This window comes from Saccopteryx leptura, chromosome X, assembly GCF_036850995.1.
Source record: "Saccopteryx leptura isolate mSacLep1 chromosome X, mSacLep1_pri_phased_curated, whole genome shotgun sequence".
In the NCBI taxonomy this organism is placed as follows: domain Eukaryota; kingdom Metazoa; phylum Chordata; class Mammalia; order Chiroptera; family Emballonuridae; genus Saccopteryx; species Saccopteryx leptura.
This window is the reverse complement of record NC_089516.1, coordinates 9,317,708-9,338,250: the sequence shown is the minus strand read 5'-3', so window position 1 is coordinate 9,338,250 and position 20,543 is coordinate 9,317,708. Positions and strand designations below refer to the sequence as shown.

The 20,543-nt window shown below is 40.1% G+C and overlaps 1 protein-coding gene across 1 annotated transcript in view; it reads right to left on the bottom strand.

Annotated features, from left to right (window-relative positions):
* GRPR (gastrin releasing peptide receptor) overlaps positions 1-12,422 on the bottom strand; it is a 39,271-nt gene extending 26,849 nt beyond the window's left edge. The window contains exon 1 of the mRNA XM_066357077.1: positions 11,679-12,422. Within this exon, the coding sequence (XP_066213174.1) occupies positions 11,679-12,073 (395 nt within the window). The 5' untranslated portion in view covers positions 12,074-12,422. The remainder of the gene's footprint in view (positions 1-11,678) is intronic.
* Positions 12,423-20,543: the final 8,121 nt, after the last annotated feature.

Here is a 20,543-nt window from a genome sequence, read left to right as displayed (position 1 = left end):
AACTGGAGAGTGACTTTCTCAAATAATCATAAACATTCGATAATAATCCTAAACATTTATATGACATTACTAATGAGTTATGAAACTGAAAGAAACTTTTCTAACCTCTCATTAATAATAAGATAATTTTAATCAACCATGCTAAACACTGACTTATCTTTTTAATTTCTTTATAGAAAAGGATATTTCCAAACCATTGTCATTTTAAAAGGAGGCAAATGAAAAAACAGTCCATCAGTGGATAAGTGGATAAAAAAGTTGTGGTACATTTACACAATGGAATACTATGCAGTCATAAAAAAGAAGGAAATCAGGCCCTGGCTGGTTGGCTCAGTGGTAGAGCGTCAGCCTGGCATGCAGGAGTCCCAGGTTCAATTCCCGGCCAGGGCACACAAGAGAAGCGCCCATCTGCTTCTCCACCCCTCCCCTCTCCTTCCTCTCTGTCTCTCTCTTCCCCTCCCGCAGCCAAGGCTCCATTGGAGCAAAGTTGGCCCCAGGCGCTGAGGATGGCTCTGTGGCCTCTGCCTCAGGTACTAGAATGGCTCTGGTTGCAACAGAGCAATGCCCCAGATGGGCAGAGCATCGCCCCCTGGTGGGTGTGCCGGGTGGATCCCGGTCGGGCGCATGCGGGAGTCTGTCTGACTGCCTCCCTGTTTCCAACTTCAGAAAAATACAAAAAAAAAAAGAAAAAAAAAGAAGGAAATCTTATTTTGCAACAGCATGGATGATCCTGGAGGTTTATACTAAGTGAAATAAGCCAGGTTGAGAAAGACAAATATCAGATGATCTCACTTATATGTGGAATCTAATGAACACAATAAACTGAGGAACAAAATAAAAACAGAGGCAGGGTCGCAGGGAACAGATGGTCAGCTGTCAGAGGGAAGGGGGAAGAGGGGATGGGATCAAAAAAGGTGAAGGGATTAACTAAAAGCCATATATACATAACACATATATAAAGTCAACAGGGTAGCAATAGCCATAGGAGGTGGTAGGGGAGCAAAGGGGAGGAACTGGGGATGAAAAGAGACTTTGCATGGGGCATGGGGCACGATGTGGTGTGAAGAGGGTACATATTGAGTGTGATACTTGAAATCATGTCAACACAATAAATTAAAAAATAAATTTTTTAATAATGGGGAAAAAGAGGCAAATGAAGATGAAGCTAAAATGTTTAAGAAAATATGAAAGACAACATCAGGCAGTTAACAAATATCGTGTTATTTTTCTGGATTTTGTAATGTTTGTGGAAATTATCAACTTATTTAGATTTGTAACTTATTGTGATTTGTAAATCTAATGTATGTTTTCTAAATATTTTAAAACATTCACTTCTCTACCTAACTTTGTATTTATAATTTTGTTTGTTTTTCTTTAAGAGTGCCCTCTCACTAGTCCCCATGAAACCTGGATAAGGTCTTGTCATCAAGGGTTGAAACAACTGTTCTGCTGCAGTCACTGTTAACCATGAAAGAAAATAAACACAATTTACAGACCACAACGCAATATTTCAGGTTTGCTCAGTAGAACCCATCATAATTCATTCATTCCTTTACTCCTTCCTTATGTATCCATCCATTTAAGGCAGGATAGTAAGAAGCTAGAAAAATTCCTTGGTTGGTGGAATGGGGAAACTGAGACAGCTGATTCAGACTGGCCTCATCCAGCCCACTGACTCACCTGCCTCCTTCTCCTTTGCACGTCCACTCCCCTAATCATTAAGTCCTTAGGACAATGAGGTTCTTTTTTTAAGTTTTTATTTATTGATTTTACAGAGAGAAAGGTGGAGGGAATGAGAAGTATCAACTCATAGTTGTTTCACTTTAATTGTTTATTACATGCTTGTTGTATGTACTTTGAGGAGACAAGCTCAAGATTTCAAACTAGTGACCTCACTGTTCCAGGTTGACACTCTATCCACTGCGCCACCACAGCCAGGTGACAATGAGGTTCTGATCAGAATGAAATAATCTTAAGAACAAAGCCTCGGGTCCTTTGACCACAGAGACAAAGTTTTGGTCAAACTAGAGATAACATCTAGGCCTCAGTTGCACTTCAGCTCCAGGTCCAGAAAAGCAGCAAAACCAGATGAAGCAATGCCATGGCTGGCATCGGGACCAGATGTAATAACCAATTTAGCCCCCTACTGTAGTACCAACCAATCAGTAGGGACCACGACCCTGACCCTATATGCTCATTTTGATAAATTATCATATTAAAGGACACATCTGGAAAGCTGATGAATATTCTATTGAGATCCTCCCTTAAAATTCTTGTGTTTAGAAAGCAGATTAAATGTCCTTAAGACAGCCTGACCAGTTGGTGGTGCAGTGGACAGAGCATTGACCTGGGACGCTGAGCACCCAGGTTCGATATCCTGAGGTCACTGGCTTGAGGGCTAGATCAAAGACATGACCCCATGGTTGCTGACTTGAGCCCAAGGTCTCTGGCTTGAGCAAGGAGTCAGATTCAGCTGTAGATCCTGGTCAAGGCACATATAAGAAAGCATCAATGAACAACTAAGATGCCACACTAGAAGTTGATGCTTCTCATCTCTTTCCCTTCCTGTCTGTCTGTCTGTCTCTCTCCTTCACTGCTAAAAAACAAACAAACCAACCCTTTAAGACAAAGGACCCAGTGTACCCTCTCTCTAGCACATGACTGCACCTCCTTTCTTCAGTTGTGTATCTTTGCTTTCTTTTTCCTAAGCTCTAAGGGTCCCCATGACACTTGCAATCAGGGGAACAATGGGCAGCAACAGCTCATTTCACGCTAACTCTCTGCACCTGTTTCCAAGGGCTTTTATTTTGCCTTTATAACTTGTTCCCTGAGTCCATGCAGTCCAGCTGGCTCACTTTTTCTGCCTTTGTGACTTTTTCTCTAAAATGGCAAGGCAGCTGTCTGAGCAGCCACTTAATTCTTCTCCTTGCGTATACATTCACTTGGCATGCTAAATAAACTTCTTGCGCTGGAGTTCTTGGTTCTGAATTCGTTCTTTGCCAAACTCAAAACTGAGAGCCAACACGGTATAAAATTCATGTATTTACTGAAAACTTACCATGGGCCTACTACAGTTTAGAAACTGTTCTAGTGCCAGAGAATATCCTAATGAATGAGATAGCCTTCTATTTGTGAAGCTTGCATTCTAGTGGTGAAAAACAGACAGTGAACAAGCGAAAAAACAAATGAACAATATAGTTCTCAAGAAATTAATACTGGATGAAATTTACCTAAGAGAAATAAAAATACACATCCATACAAAAACTGTATGTGAATGTTTATGATAGCTTTATTTGTGATCACCTAAAACTGAAACTAATCCTAATGTCAATTAACTGAACAATATATAAACAAACTGCAGTGTAGTCATGCATTGCAATACTTCACCAATAAAAGAGAATGAACTACTTATACAGGCAACAACATGAGTTGAAAGAAGCCAAACTCAAATAACCACATATTGTATGTTATTTATATGATATTCTAGAAAAGATTAGGAGCTGGGATGGAGAAAGGGGACAGACAACAAAGGATGGGAAAGAATTTGGAGGATAGTGAAAATGTTCTGTATCTTGATTGTGGTGGTAGTGGCTTTATGACTGCATAAGTTTGTCAAAATTCACAGACATGTACACCTAAAAATTACTGAATATAAATTATACTTCAATCAACCTGGAAAAAAATATTGGAAGGTTGAATAATGTTGGTCATCCTTTTCGAATGAGTAGCCATTGAAAACCTACAGAAGGTGACGTTTAATATATAAAATGAACCAGCACCTTCTTGGGGGTTTTGAAAAAATTCAGATTATTTTGAAGTAGCATCAAATATCAGATATCAGAATTTCAAAGGTGAGTGCAATAAAAAAATATCTCGGGTGTTAGAAAAAGAGGAATGGAAAATTTTTTTTATTTTATTCTGCAAAACATGTGCTTTGAATTCCTCAAAAAATTAAAAATGGAACTGCCTTTTGACCCAGCCATCCCACTTTTAGGAATATATCCCAAGAACACCATAGCACTGATTCAAAAGGAGAAATACACCCCCATGTTTATGGCAGCATTGTTCACAATAGCGAAGATCTGGAAACAGCCCAAGTGCTCATCAGTGGACGAATGGATTAAAAAGCTGTGGTACATATATACACGGAATACTATGGGGCCATGTAAAAGAAGGAAATATTACCTTTGCAACAACATGGATGGACCTGGAAATTATTATGTTAAGTGAAATAAGCCAGGCAGAGAAAAAAATATCATATGACCTCACTCATTTGAGGAATTCAAGGAACAATGTGAACTGAGGAACGGAATTGATACAGAGGAGGGATCAAAGGGAACAGAGGAAAAGAGGACAGAGGGAAAGGAAATGATAGAATGAAATAAACTTGAACGGAAGGGGGGAGGGAGCTGTTGGGAGGGGAGCAAGGGAGATGTTGAGGAGAATATGGGGGGGAGGGATGCATTCGGGGTGACATTAGAATCTATGTAAACACAATAAATTAAAGTTTTAAAAAACATGTGCTTTGAGAGAGAATTTATGCAAACCTCACACACCAGGAGGAATTACAAGTGCAAAAATTGCAAATTTAGGCTATTTTCAAAGAATGTTATTAACAGCACAGTTCAAACAATTTCACCAGGCCCTTTCAGGCTATGGTCTATGTTTCATGATCAAGTCTGTGCTTTTTTCTTCTTCTTCCATACATAATAAGTTGCCAGAAATGATGCTTAATTAATCACATAAAAGTCTAACACTTTAGAAGATAATGTGCAAAAACAAGGTCAAAGTTCTTTGCTGCCCTTCTCTCCACAGCAAAATTGAAAAGGCTCCAATTAAAAAAGGCTTCCTGGGAAACCCCACTTCCATTGCACCTGCCCTCTGAGCACTTCCAGAGTCTGCCAGCAGCTGTGACAGATCCATCACTGTGGGGAGACAAGAGTTGAGTTTCCTCCCACAGAGGCAGCATATGCTTCAGAAAAATCATACTATAGAGAAATTATGAACTGATGGCTCATGTAAACTCTCCAACAGAGGGACAAGAAATTAAATTGCCTTCTCTTGTGGGAAAGGACCAGTCTCCTTGGAACTAGTGAAGCTGGGCTTCTAGAATGGTAGACAAGACTTTGAAATTACTGGGTGATCCCTAGAAGGGAACCACCATGGAGTCAGTATCTTCCCTCAAAACCATAGGGCCTGGGATAAGTAGCTCTCACTGCCCAGAGAAGGTACATAGAGTCAGACTCGGTGTTCTGATGATTTATGAAGAAAATTTATGAAAAAAAGTTTCCAGTTCTCTTAAAGCTAACTGTGACTTGGAATGAAGAAAGCAGGGTTGTAGTCTGACTATTCTGAATTCATTGTGACAAGGCAAAATTCCATTACCTCTGGTGGTCTCTGTATCAAACAAGGTGTGATATTATGATTTATAAGAAATATGTATTTGGTCATTCAGATGAGCAAAATATATTTCTCATATATATTTTGTCTTTGTCTATATTTCCTTGCTCACAACTCTAAAATTCTTGGAATTTCCTAAGTGTTGAGAATGATGAAGGTGTTTTTTGTTATATTAATAAAGTGAATTTTGGAAAGCACTGAAGGATGGGGGCGGATCACCAGGCAACCCAATCATATGATTGGAGGGTTGAAACTTTCAGTCTCACCCTCCCTTGCTCCCCAACCTCTAGGAAGAGGACCAGGGCTGGAGGTTGACTCAATTGCTAATGGTCAATGATTTAATCAACCATGACTACATAATGAAGCCTCTATAAAAACTCAAAGGACAGCTTCGGGGTTGGTAAACATTAAGAGAGGTGGGCTGAGTGGTGCACTGGAGAGCCTATAGCCCTGTGCCCTCTACCCATACGTTGCCCTATGGATCTCTTCCATCTAGCTGTTCTTGGGTTCTCTTATAGAAAAATTGGTAATCTAGTAAGGAAAATGTTTCTCTGAGTTTTGTAAGCCATTCTAGCAAATTAATGGAACCTGAGGAGAGGGGATTATGGGAACCTTTGATTTGTAGACAGTTGGTTAGAAGTATAGGTAGCAACCTAAACTTGTGACTGGTGTCTGAAGTCTAATGAGGAGTCATTGGAACTTGCGATCTATAGATGGTATAGGTAAAAGCCTGGCTTTGTGATTGGTGTCTGAAGTTGGGCTGGGGAGTGGGTGTTGTAGCCTTGTAAGACTGATCCTTCAACTAGTGGGGTCTGATGCTACCTCTGGCCAGATTGTGTCAGAATTGAGTTGAATACTCAGATAACCAGCTGGTGTTCAGAGAATTACTTGTTGGAGGGGTGTGGAACCTCTCCTCCAACTGGAAATTGAGTCTCAGAACACCATTTATAAGGGTCTGAATTTTATCTGTAACCATTGGACTTTATCATTCTGTTACTGCTCAAATATCAACAAAGCTGTACTTATTGTCTTCTTAATAAATGTAGGGTGGACCTGGGTGCCATAAAAGACAGAGACCCTATGGAGCCCCCCCCCCATGTGATTAAGAAAGTAGAAAACACATCTATAAAAAAGACCTAGTAACACAAGGTAGGATAGATTTGATATTTAATGAACAGGCAGAAACATCTTAGGAAGGGGGAAAAATCAGTGAAAGAAAAGATCAGGAAATGTTTCACAAAAGAGAAGGGATTTGAAACGAGCCTTGAAGGATTGCTAGGATTTGGATAGATGGAGGGAATAGAGCCTAACCATCAGAGAGGAGGAAATGAAATCAGAAAGAGGAGAAGTCAGGTGGCACATATGCAAGACAGTGAAAAACTGAGTTTGGTTAGAGCAGTGTTTGTTCTGGCAAGTGTTAGGGTAGGAAGATATAAAGACAGGCTGGTGGGTGGAAGAGGACCTGGCCAAAGAGAATGGAGTGGTCAGACAGAAGTTCATAATGCAGACCTGGCAAATAAACTCCAAGTGTATTCTTCAGAAGGTCCCAAAAGTTCAGCAATAGAATGCCTAAATTCCCCAAGCCTGTGGCTGCTGATTGTGTTGGGCTGTCTGGTTTCTTCTCTCTTCATGTTTGACTGTCTTCCAATAAAAGGTATTTTAAAGACTTAGAGCCTGAGCAGTTGAGAGGTATTTGATATTTGCTTATCTGAAGAATTCCTGATAACCCTCAATGAGTGAGAGCAGCTAACATGGATCTTGAGAAAGAAATTTGGAGCCCAAGGCAAAGAACAAACTCTCTTCTGCACTGTCCAATAGAACTTTCTGCAGTGATGGAAATGTACTTTGTCTTCACTGTCCAGTAGAGTAACATATGGCTACTGAGCACTTGACATGTGGTTTGTGTGAATGAGAACTGAATTTTTAGTTTTATTTAAGTTAAATTTAAATAACTACATATGATTAGTGGCTAGCATGTTGGACCATGTAGCTCTAGGTATCAGGAAGGGCTGAAAACAATACCATCTCAAAAATTCTTGGCAATTAATTAAAATAACCTGTACTTCAAGAAGTCTGCATAAATGTAATACTTTCCTGTTCCTTTATGCTTTCCAAATCACAAGGGAGAGGGAACTTACGAACAGTCTTCTGTGGGATCAAACAAGGACCATGTTACAATGGAACTGCTACATTTATCTGTACTTAGAACTCATTCTCCAAGCTCCTTTCTAACAGCAAATAACACTGCATAATGATACTGAAGCAGGCACAACATAACTTGGGCATTATATGCTGTCAAGATTAAATCCAGCTTTAAACTTTACACTTACTAGAAAAGAAAACACAAACTGCACTTACCCTTTTCCTACTGAGGATCCAATTCAGGTCTGAAATTTTACTTACACAATACTGAGACACCAAGTACAGAGATGAGCATTTAGTAGGAAAGACCATTATGTGAAATATATATCCATCCATCCAACAATTCACCTATCTATTCAACCATCTGTCCACCATCTGCCCATCCACTCATTCATCCATCCATCTACCCATCCATATTCCCATCTATCTATTTATCTTTCCATCTACCTACCTATCTATTTATCCCCCATATTTATTTACTGACTCAAATAGAATAACTTTTCTCTTAGTAACCTAAATAATTAGAGCTTAATAGAGAGGAACAAATAATAAGCATGTGACTGTATGATGCATTTTAAAGAGTATGCTTTCAGATAAATTCCAAAAAATGGGGAAGAATAATAAGAATGAGAAGGAAAAATTAACTAACTATAATTTTAATTAATAAATATTTATTGACCACCCATTTAGTACAAGGAACCATGTGAGGCACTGTGGAATATTTAAGAATATATAAGAAATATCTGTCCTCGACATTCTTAATAATCTGCTTGACAAGTTAAAGCAATGAGTTTGTTATAGGCGAAAAAAGAAAAATGAATGAAACATTTCAAAAAAGCATGGTGAAAGACATCACAAGATAACTCATGTCTCAGATAATAAATCTCATGTTTAGAAGAGGGTTAGGAAATTTGAGCTAAAATGGTACTTAGGCCTTTAAGGAGGAGGCTTGAGCCAGATTCCAAATGATAGGCAAAATGACAAATTAAAAAAAAGATATAATTTTAAAACTTAGAGGGACCTTTGAAATAATCTGGCTCAACCTTATTATTTTATAGATAATTCACCTAAGGTCAGGGAGTTAAGTAACTCAGTCTGACTCCCTCTTAGGCAGAAAAAAAGCCTAAAGCGCAAGGTTATTGATGCCCATTCTAAGCCATACATCACATTGGTTGGCCGGGAAAAGGCCAGAATTCTGGTTTCTGGGACTGCCTTGAAGTCTCCCTTTGACAGAGTGGCAGAAGTATAAACCTTTTTAAAAAAGATGTTATTCTTTTCATATTAACAAAGACTCAAGTTCACCTAGGGCAGGGAAAGACTGCACAAAGGAGCTGGGATGAGTACTGGCAATGATGGTCAATGTGCAGTAGGGAGCAAGGATGGATGGTTATTGCTGTGTCTGTTCACACATCACAAGCCCTGATTCAGTACATTTAGGGTGGGGGTTAAGAATCTGTATATTTATAAAGCTCCCCAATGACTGTGATGATCATAGTGTTCGGAGGGTTTTCCGATTCACCCTTTTACCAATCTATTCACTATAGACTACCATTTTGGAAAACTCGTTGACAATATTTACTAAATATATGCCCCTTATGATTCAGCAGTTCTACTCCCAGGCATATACCCAAGAGAAATAAACACATATGTATCTCAAAAGGCATGAATAACAATATCCAGAGAAAGTTATAGCAACCCCAAATTGGAAACCACCCAATCTCCATCAGCATTAGACTAGATAAGTAAATTGAGTATATTCACACAATGAAATACTACCTGATGATTAAGCAGAACACATCACTGCTATGTGCACCAAGATAGATGATTGTCACAAACATAATTGTAAGCATAAGAAGTATGAGTCCATTTATATGAGATTAAAGAACTGGCAAAAATAATCTATAGTAGTTGAACTCAGAATACTGACTATCTTTTTATGGAGGTGGGTATTACCTGGAGAGGAGCATAAAAGAAGCTCCTAGCGTGCTGGAACTGTTCCATATCTCCATCTGGGTGGTAGTTATGTTGTTATATAGACACATGTAAACATATATTGAACTGTGCACTTGTTCAGTTTACTGTATATAGATTATACCTTACTGAAGAAAAAAAATAGATATTCTGTATGTGTGGATATATACATTTTGACCTGCCAACCCCGTGAGGTTAGCAAAAGGCTACAACAGCTTTTAAAAAGGAGATAAATAGATAAGTCAGTCTTACATTATTTACATAGCTCAATCCCTATTCTTGTTGAAATTGGTTGAATGCACTACCTGTATGTAAGTCAGGTGATCCATCAGCCTTTTTAAACCTTAGAAAAACACAAAAAGTTAATTATATGGGAACTCATAGTAATTTCTGGGCTAGGGAATGACACACAATAACTATGAACTCACTGAGAATACACTAGAGTTGACAAAGTGTGCAACCCAGTTTTTGAAAGCATCTATTTGCTGATGGCGAATTTGGAGTTCTGTGCAGCTACACTTTTACATCCCATGCCCTCACCCTCCTTTGTGTCCTCCCCAACCCACCCCACCAAGAAGATAGTAAACACCATCTGTACCACTGCATTCACAACCCAGAAACAAAAATCTCATCTTCCCAGCAAGAAAATTTCCCTCATCCTAAGGTGTCTTGACCATTGGTAATGAGCCCTAGACATTCTGAAAGGTCCAAAGTTTGCCGGTCCTGAATTAACACCCAAAACTGCCTGTAGTCATTAGTAACTTGTAGACAAATGTTCAGGGTCACAGAAGACTGGAGGTGAGGAGTGGGGGGTGGAGAGACCTTGTCCCCACAGATTTGCAATGCGCAAATCTCATTTCTGGGCTGTTTTCAGTCTTTGAAAATGTCTGTGTGCTGAGCAGAGTACTTCAGGCAGCTAAGTATAAACACATGTCTACAAATACTGATAACACTATCTTATTTGTGCATTACTCATCAAAGCCAGATCACCTGGGGACTGTTTGTTCCTCTACAAAATGAGAATCCAGCACCACATATATTAAAATGAGGGCCATTTTCTCTAGAGTATAAATTTTCAAAGCTGCTTCTATACTTCTCCTGGTATACTTTCAAATCTGTATATATCTTTAACACCATAACATACAGTTAATTTTAAAATAAAAATGTATAGTCTTTGGTTCACTAGACCAATTTTTCTTAATTGAACCATCTGGTCTATGATGTGTCTGGAGTCTATTCATTACTGTGTCCAGCTTCTAGAGCTCAGAAGTACATAAGATATGCCCAGTAACTTGTGTGAACAACATGGAGGTATTTCCTGAGTGGTTAATGCAAGCAGGTATTAAAGAATGAATATAAATTTTTAAGAATGAATAAGTAGCACTTGTTAAGCAATAGAGTCACACAAAAAATGCAGTTCAAAAATATGTATATTTACCAGATTCAAACATTGTACTGACTGCCCTGCCCCCCACACAAAGCTCCAAAGACACTGTATATGGAAGTACATCACCAAAGATACTAAAATTGAAAATCTAACTTGAATGGAGCTTTCTCCAGAAAAATAAGTCCAATAATGCTTGATTTTACTTAAGAAATTTTTAGGAAAACCAGCGCACAAACTATTCAGTTACAGAGAGCCAAATACAAAATCAGCTGTGAGAGAAGTTCAACTGAGAAAAATGAATTTCAAGGAAATGCCACTTATTTCCTCCTGCCGGTCACGTCTGAAAGAATATTTTGAATTAGAAATTCAATGGGGCTTTTCTGTTCTCTGAAGATTTTGAATTGCTTCTAAGAAACATTTGCTTGGGGTTTCAAGCTCTATAAGTTGTAATTTTTTTTTCACTGGTCAACTAATTTTGCAGGGAGGGAGCAGTTAGAAAAATGCTGTGCTAAATTCATTTGTGTCCAGAAAATACACCTCCACCTTATGCTGAGATTGTTTTCTCACTGGCCCCCTCTTTTCCCTGCCACTTTTCTTTCGTAAACCAATATGTGAAACTCAAGAAGTCATCCCCAGAACAAAAACGAGCCTGAAAGGGAATCTGAGTTTGAGAAAAACTTCCCTTTGTTCAAACAGCTCCGTCTGTCCCAAAGTGGTAGCTCATTTACCGAGGCATCTAGCACCCTCAGACAGAATGTCGCTTTCCTTGGGTACTTACCTGTCTGCAGAAAGAGCCGTGAGTGTGAAGACAGACACCCCCACTGAAGTAAGCTGTATAAAGGGGATCAGTTTGCAACCAATTCTGCCGAACAGCCATCTGTCAGCCAGGTACCGGCTGGCATCCACGGGAGCACACGTTACCAGAAGGAGCAGGTCTCCCAAAGCCAGACTGGAGATGAACAGGTTTGGCACATTCCGCATGGACTTCACGGTACAAAAGATCTTGATCAGGGTGATGTTGCCAACGAGGCCTATCAGAATGATGAGCCCATAAATTGCAGGGATAACATAGAGGATTCCCCGGCTGAACCAGTCCTTGTCCATGGGGATCGCCCCACTCTCATTGGAGAAGTTGCAGAACACATTCTGAGGCAAGCAATCATTTAGCGCCATCTTCTAGATTCTTTTCCACCTAAAAGGTGCCCTTAGATGCTATTCTTTAACTTCTGATTTTGCAGTTAGGGTGAAGATGAGAGTAAAATCTCTGCTAGGTTCTTTATCTTCTTTAATAAAAATACTCTGAGTACACATAGACTATGGCATTCAGAACTGTCTGTCACCATTTAAATGCTGGTTCTGCTCTGGTCTTCACATGACCAATGCATTACATTTCTAAATTCAGTCCATAAAAAAAGGCTTAGAATTAGAATAATTCTGTATCAACTCTTTCTACCTCCATCCCAGTCTGAGTTTCCCTCACTGCAGTTAACTAAGAACTTTTGGTCTTCTATTTTCACATGGCATTTCCTGTCTTTCCTGATACTTAGAACCTGAAGGTTTAAAGTGGATAGAAAAAAAATTGCACTGAGAAAGCCTCAAATCCTATAGGCAGGATGCTTCGCACGTCACTGGCTTCACTAGCAAACGACAGCCTAGCTGAGCTGAGACTCTGAAGAGGAACCAGGGTTACTTATAGACAGAGAATGCCAGCCCCCTGCTGGACACTTCAATCACTGCCCAGTCGCCTGCTCCCCACCAGCAGGCTCTGGTTCTAACGTTCACTGGGATTTAACAGATACATTTGGCTTTTCGTTTAAGACGCAGCACTGATGGTAGGTATTTAATAAGTGGTGCTAGCACTCTGAAAAGCCACTGGAAATCTTTCTGATTTCCAGAATTCAGATTGAACTCATGAATTCATATGCCCATGAATTCAGATTGAACTCGTATCCTATTTTCTCATTTTCCCTATACATTAGAATGACATGATAAGTAAGGTTTGCCTTATAATGAAGTCTATCTCTGAATTAAATGCACACGGATGCACAGGTTGTCTGCGTGTGAGCTGTCCCATTCAGCTTTCCCACTGCCTGTAAGAGTGGGGATACTCCTAAGGAAAACTAGGCATGGGATTCATGCTTTAAACCTTCAGCAACTGACTTCTGGGAAAACCAGAAGCAGAGCATACACATGCTCTTTCTTGTGGGTTTGCCAGGCCATTCTTTCCCTTCTACCAGGAGAAATTAAATCAGGAGCCAGCTGCATTCTTAACTCTCAAAGATCTTTTCCAGAAGAATGAGTCTTTCTTTTCTCGCTGGATTTAAACATGACATGAATTGTCATTTTGATGCAATTATTTGCATTTTTTAACCGAATGCTTGCCACGTTTTACAGTAAATTTCCTCTTAAACCCTGAGTCAAAAATGAACTGTAAAGGAATTGCAGACAGAATACTGAGGAATTAAGGTGTGGAAAGAACGTAGAGGGGACAGGGTGTCAGGAAAACCTTTATTGAGGACATACTACTAGATTGGAGCTTAGATCTTTAGCTAACAATTTATAATACATTACGGGGGTACAGCTTCAAGACTTCTGTGGAGCCAGCTCCATCGCGGGAACATCACAGGAAGTCAGTTACTAGCAGGTATTGCCATTGAAGGTTTGTTTTTCCAGGGTCCATAGGAACAAAGAAGCTTGCACTCATCACCATGTCAGATCTCTACAAGAAAATCTCCAACTGTGTTGTCATGGAAATTTTCAGTAGCAGGTTACAATACTGAGAATGTCGCCATGCTCCTATAAACCCAAAGGGCCAATGCTCCTCTCAGCCAGCAGAAGAGAGTTTGATGCAGCATGCCTGGAGGGGGAAGAGCTTCTCAGCAGAGATCAGCAACACCAGTGAATGAGGCAATAACCAGGAGCAGGGCGGTGTTGATTAGTATATCTTAACACAGTGTATGGACTCGCTGCTTAAATCCTGACTCCCTCCTTTATTACCTTGGCAGATTACTTGGTGTTTTCAAGCTCTTTATCTTTAAAGTGAAGGTAATTTGTAAAGTTAAACAAAATTATCCATGTTAAGACTTCATAATATTTGGCACATAGTAAGTGCTCAATTAGTATTAGCTGCTCTAACTATAACTATACTGCTCATAAAAATTAGGGGATATTTCAAAATGAATAAGAAGTGAAAAAATATTTCCTAACTTTTGTGAGCAATATATTATTGTTGTGATTGAGAGAGATTTTTAATTTTTACTTTATTTTTATTGTGATTTTACTATAGAAAAGCCCAATAAGGTCAGAAGAGCAATTGACTTCAGATCAATAGCAAAAAGTCCTACTTAAACAGGTGAACCAGAAACTCCTCCCTTTACTGGAAAGACACTTATCAAGCATCCACCAGTTTCCAGGCACTGTGCAAGAGCTTGAGAAAAATAACACGAAGAAACCTGTTATTATAAGACCCGTCACGATTTCAACTGCTTAGCTCATAGTCAGACAGGACTTGGTATCAAAAAATAACACAAGAAAGTCTTTTCACTCCTTGTAGATTCTACAAGCAATCTTTTTGTTCTATACTGGAGTAATATTTTTGTTTCTCAAAATTGCTGTGGTGGCTTTCTTTCCTGATAATTCACCTTTCTCTCTCTCAATGACAATGATTGCTTCTGGCATCATTGTTGATGTCATTGTTACTGGAGGGATAACTTTGTATGAATCATGTGAAAACACAGAAGAGTTTGCCCCTCTTGGACTAGAAGAATTAGCAAGGCATCTAGCTGACCAGAGTGATTCTGAGAATTTTGAAACAGAGGCAGCAACAGCAAGCATTTGGCTATACTATTATATTAAATCCCATATCTTTGGGCCTTTTAACCTTCTTTTTTTTTTTTTTTACAGAGACAGAGAGAGAGTCAGAGAGAGGGATAGATAGAGACAGACAGACAGGAACGGATAGAGACGAGAAGCATCAATCGTCAGTTTTTCGTTGCGACACCTTAGTTGTTCATTGATTGCTTTCTCATATGTGCCTTGACCATGGGCCTTCAGCAACCGAGTAACCCCTTGCTTAAGCCAGCGACCTTGGGTCCAAGCTGGTGAGCTTTGCTCAAACCAGATGAGCCCGTGCTCAAGCTGGTGACCTCGGAGTCTCGAACCTGAATCCTCCGCATCCCAGTCCGACACTCTATCCACTCTGCCACCACCTGGTCAGGCCCTTTTAATCTTCTGAAACTTCCTTGAGTATTATTCAAATAGAAATAAACTCTGGTTTCTTTTTTAAAAAGTCACAACTTAAATCTCATCCCCTCCCTAGGACGAAACAACTACCTTTTCTCCAGAGAAGATGGCATTTGATTTAAAGGTTAAGTGTTGTTTGGCAGAACCTTTTGAACAGAGAAAACAGAATGCTCCTAGTACACAGTCATAAAAGAAGGAATATGGTTTGGGGCAGGGGATGGCTACAAGTCCAGAAAGGCCATCCCGATTTGATCCAGAGATATATTTTCAGCTCACAAAGAGAACTTCTGGATGTTGTTTCCCATTATTTCTTTAGATATCCCTCTTTGTTGAGTCAGCCTCAACTAGGCCATTAGTGTTTCTTCCCGTGTAAGTTAAGTTGATACTGATAGATGTTAATTTGTCAGGGCTGGTGTTAGCCTTATGTGCTCCATATAGCCCTGGAGACTTGTTCTAATGGTATTTTAGGAGTGAAGATACATTGAGGTTCAACTTCGTTTTTTCTGGGAGCAAAGATGTTTCAACACTAATTAGAGAATTTTGATGTCATTGCAACTAATTGGCCATAATGACTCTTTCTTTCTCTACTATTATGCGTCAGCTTCCAGGAGATCGCCAAACATATTTTGACATTTGCTTAGTTTTTTACTTAATGGTGAGCATGAAATGTCTTTGACTTATGAAAAGGACATAGAACAAATACAATACAAAGTCCCTGTCCTCAGGGGCTCTGGTTTCTGAATAGAATTAAAGTGTGACTCAGCGTCCTTTTGTATGTGTTAGAGCAAGGATGTTACTTCTTATTCTATTTCAGTTTAGCAAGTCACATTTTCTATTCTTCCAGAAAAGTGGATTTTCTGTGGGATTTGAGTATGAGGAGGCAGTGACTTGGTAGAACTTGGGAGGATAGGTGGACTCAACAGGACCAAAAAGAGTGGAGATGAAGTTCCTTAGCTGTGGCTTTCAATAGTTGGTATTCTTGGTAGTGACAATAGCATACAAAGGCATGTTAAATTATTATAGAGTGGGTAGAATTGTAGGTGGAACCAGAGTACAGAGAAGGGGATGCTCTGGGTCTACTTGAGAGACAGTCTGCCTGGAACAAGGTTTGGAGGGGAGCAATAAATGAGACATAAGTGAGATTGAATCTGCTGGAGAAGACTACATTAAGTTTTCAGTTGCACTTTAGCCTATATGACCCTAACTCTTGAAAAATCATCAAGATTGCCTGGGATGCTTCTTAAAAATATAAGTTTGGAGGCCTTACCCCAGACCTACTGAATCAGAATCCCCAGGGATGAAACCCAAGAATCAGTATTTTTTATGAGTTCACCAGGGGATTCTAGCACTTTTGTACAGTGATGCAGGCAGTGTGTGATTCAGAGATCATAACAACATAATAGTGCTTGTGATTTTCCTTCTGCAGGGGGAAAGGGGGAGCAAGGAAGTACATTCAGGAAGTTGCGGCTATGGCCCTTTATACCCAAGTGTGGTCCTTGAGCCAACAGCATGAGTATCACCGGAGAGCTTGTTGGAAACACAGAATCTCAGATCCCATCCCAGACCTCTTAAATTATAATCTGCATTTTAATAATATCCCCAGAGATTCACCAGCACATTCAAGTCTGAGATGTGCTGCTTTATGTATTAGGGATATCTGACAGAAAATGTTAAGAAACCAGGACAGGAACTGGGAACAGGTTAAGGAAAAGAGCAGGAATTTCACGTGCAGAATGGAACCAGCAACTGGATGAATGTGAAGCTGATTGAAGAGCCACTGAAGCAGGGCTTTTTTATATCCTTGATAATAGCTGGAAATTGTCCCAGACTGCATGGCAGGTAAACTGTTTTTGCCACTATACAGGGGCCAAAATCTTATTACAAAGGTAGGGAATATAAGCAATGGAGAAACCCTAGATGGTGAATTCTATTTTTTAGGCTCGTGACTCAGAGAATAAAGATCAAGGGCAAGAGGGAAGCCACTGTGGAGAGAAATGCTGCATCTGGTTTGAGGTGTACTGAGTTCACTATAGAAACAAGGGAAAGTAAAAATGTCAATGGAAATAAGAGCTGAAGTTGGAGAGCAGAGAAGTAATAAATAAGAAGACTCCTGAGAACTGGAACTCCGAATGCAATAGGGAAAAGCTCACCGAGGATCAGGTGATGTTAACCTTTGAGGAGGTCATGTGGTGAAAGTCAGTGAGTACTGAGCATAACTTTAGTATTCTATTTGTGACAGTACTGTGGAGAAGCTGCTGAAAACAATGCAACGCCCGTGCTTGGGAAGGATCAGCGATGTCACATTTTAGTGCTGTAGCAGGAACAAAGGAGACAGATGACTATATCCAGATCCTGTAACGCTGGGATCATTTCAAGTTCCCTTCTCTTTTCTTAACACTCTGTGACTTTTCATGGGGCTTGGAAATTTAGGAAAGACATAGGGCGTTTCTACTGAAAGAAGAAGTCAAGTTTCATTTTGATCCTCACAAAGCTGTAAGAGTAAATGTAGATGCCCAGAAACAGTCTAGGTCAGGGGACCCCAAGCTTTTTACACAGGGGGCCAGTTCACTGTCCCTCAGGCCACCACATACAGTGCTCCTTTCACTGACCACCAATGAAAGAGGTGCCCCTTCCGGAAGTGCAGAAGTGCGGCATGGGGCTGGATAAATGGCCTCAGGGGGCCGCATGCGGCCATGGCCATGGGCCGTAGTTTGGGGATGCCTGGCTAGGGAGTGGTTTTCAACCTTTTCACACTTGGGAACCAGTGAAAATAGGAAAAATATTTCCAGTACTGCTAAGGCAGAAGTCACCCTGAGCATAACCAAATTCAACTAAGATCATTGGGTCTATAATCTTCACACAACGTCAGAATGGTTAACTTTTTTTTGCGGGCTGACACAAAATTTCTGGTGGACTGTTCTGCAGACCGATGGTTGACAAACACTGGTCTAGAGTGAAAGACCAAACTCTCAGTCAGACCAAGACCAAGAAGACACGTGATATGGTGCTTTTTTATATATTTACCAGCTCTTCATATTCTTTCCTTCAAGAAGTGGATTAATTTCCCTTCCTTTGGATGTAAGCTATGTTTAGTGACTGGCTCCTAAAAAACAGAATGAGACCACAGTGATAATGTGTAACTTCCAAGGTTAGGTGACAAAGGACATTGCAGCTCCTCCATGCACTCTCTCATAGATCACTTGCTCTGAAGGAGGTCAACTACCATGTTGTGAGGATACTCAAGTGACCTTATGGAAAGGTCCACATGGTCAAGAACTGAGGCCTCTTGTCCACAGCTAGTCAGTCATTTTGGAAGTGGAGCCTCCATCTTCAGTAAAGCCTTTAGATGCCTGCAGTTCCAGTTGACATCCTGACTACAATCTCAAGAGACACCAAGCTAGAGCCACCAGTCAAGCCATACCCAAATTCCTGACCCAGAGAGACAGTGAGTTAATAAATGTATTTTTGTTTTAATCTACTCTTTTATAGTAATTTGTTATGTAGCAATAGATAATACCTGGTAAGTAGAATGATGGGGAGAGGAAGAAGAGAAAACCACCAAAAAGACAAATAAAACCAAAAGGAAATACTATAAGAGTGTTAGAAACCAGAGTTGAACCTTGAGTAGTTAGACAGGATGTGAAGGACAGAAAAGTGTGGTCAACTCTAGGAAAGTTATAGAGGCTGAAATAAAATATATGTATTTTTAAAGTATTATAAATGAGCTGAATTTTCTTGCCCAGCCACCATATACCTGGAAATTAAACAACTTATATTCCATTTCTGCATTTGCTCAGTGAGCTTGGGCAAGTCAAATCAATTCAAAGAACATTATTTACCACTGAACTGTTCTATGCCATGGAGTCTCAACCCATAAAAATACAGAGGCCTTTTCCTCTTGCTTATGCTCTTGGACAGTTAGGTATTAGTACCACCAAGATGCACCTAAGACAATAGAGAGTGGCACTTCAGTCATCTCCTTTTCCAAATCATTCTTCCTCTCTCTTGGAAGAATATGATCAGTGAGGGCCTAGACTCCCTGAAACATCCCTGTATTATTTACACCTCTGATAAAAGATCTGATAAGACAACATGGTGCTGGGATTGACACCTTTTTAAACATTTTATTTAGCAATAATTATACAAAGAGTTCCCATATACCCTTCACCCAGTTCCCCTATTGTTGATATTTACAAAACCAAGAAGTTAGCATGGGTAAAATACTATAATCTAAACTACACACATTATTCAGATCTCACCAGTCTTTTTACTACTGTCATTACCTGTTACAGGATCCAGTCCAAGATGCCACAGTGCATTAATCAATATGATTCATTAGTCTCCTCTTCTGTGTGACAGTTTTTCCAACTTTCTTGTTTTCCACGATCTTGATACTCTTGAAGAGCTGTGGCCACCATCACAGCCACCTGGCAAGTGCAGGTTTGCATTTGATTCAGACAGATGGTAATGAAACAACAGAGCCAAGAACTGGTGGACCATCATCTTTAATCCTAGCTTGCACCCAGTGGGCAAGAAATACACACAGTGGGAAAACACTTCCCTTTCCCTTCAGGGCTCCCAAAGCCACTGACTTTCTCCAGTTTTTCCCTAGAATCAAAGGCCTGACCAGCCTCACTTGGTCCTCTCTGTATGCTTCCATTTTGGCTGCCTCCTCCCCTCCAACCGTGTGACCCCTCTCTCCTGGAACAACGTGGTCTCCTCCTCCTTTTAAAATTTTCCTGCATGAAAGCCTTTCCCCAGCACACATTAGCATAACCAAGCCCCTTCCCAAGCATGAAGGCAATCAGCTGCCTCACATGGGCTGTGCCATTTCTAATAAAAGTGAGAAAAACCAAACAACACAAATTCCACAAACTTATTTGCCCAACAACTAGTCAGGTATTTTATAGAATATCCCTCCATTTGGGTTTGTCTGATATCTTTTCATTATGAGACTGGGAATATGGATTTTGAGGAGAAAACTATAGAGGTGAGGTGCTCTTCTCATCACATATCAGGGGGAATGTATTACCTATTGCTATTATAAATTACCTGAATTTAGTGGCTCACAACAACAGAAATTTATTCTCTTATAATTCTGAAGGCCAGAAGTCTGCCATGAGTCTTGCAGGGCTAAAATCAAAGTGCTGGCAGGACTTGTTCCTTCTGGAGGCTCCAGGGAAAATTGTTCCTTGCTTCTTCCAGCTCCTGGAGGCTTTCACCATCCCTTGGCTGGTGACTGCATCACTCCAATATCTGCTTCTGTCATCACATTGCCTTCTCCTCTTCCAGAGTAAAATCTCTCTCTGCCTTCCTCTCATATGTACTCTTGGATTATACTAGGCCCACGCAAATAATCCAAGGTAATCTCCCCATCTCAGTTGTGTCTATGAAATCCCTT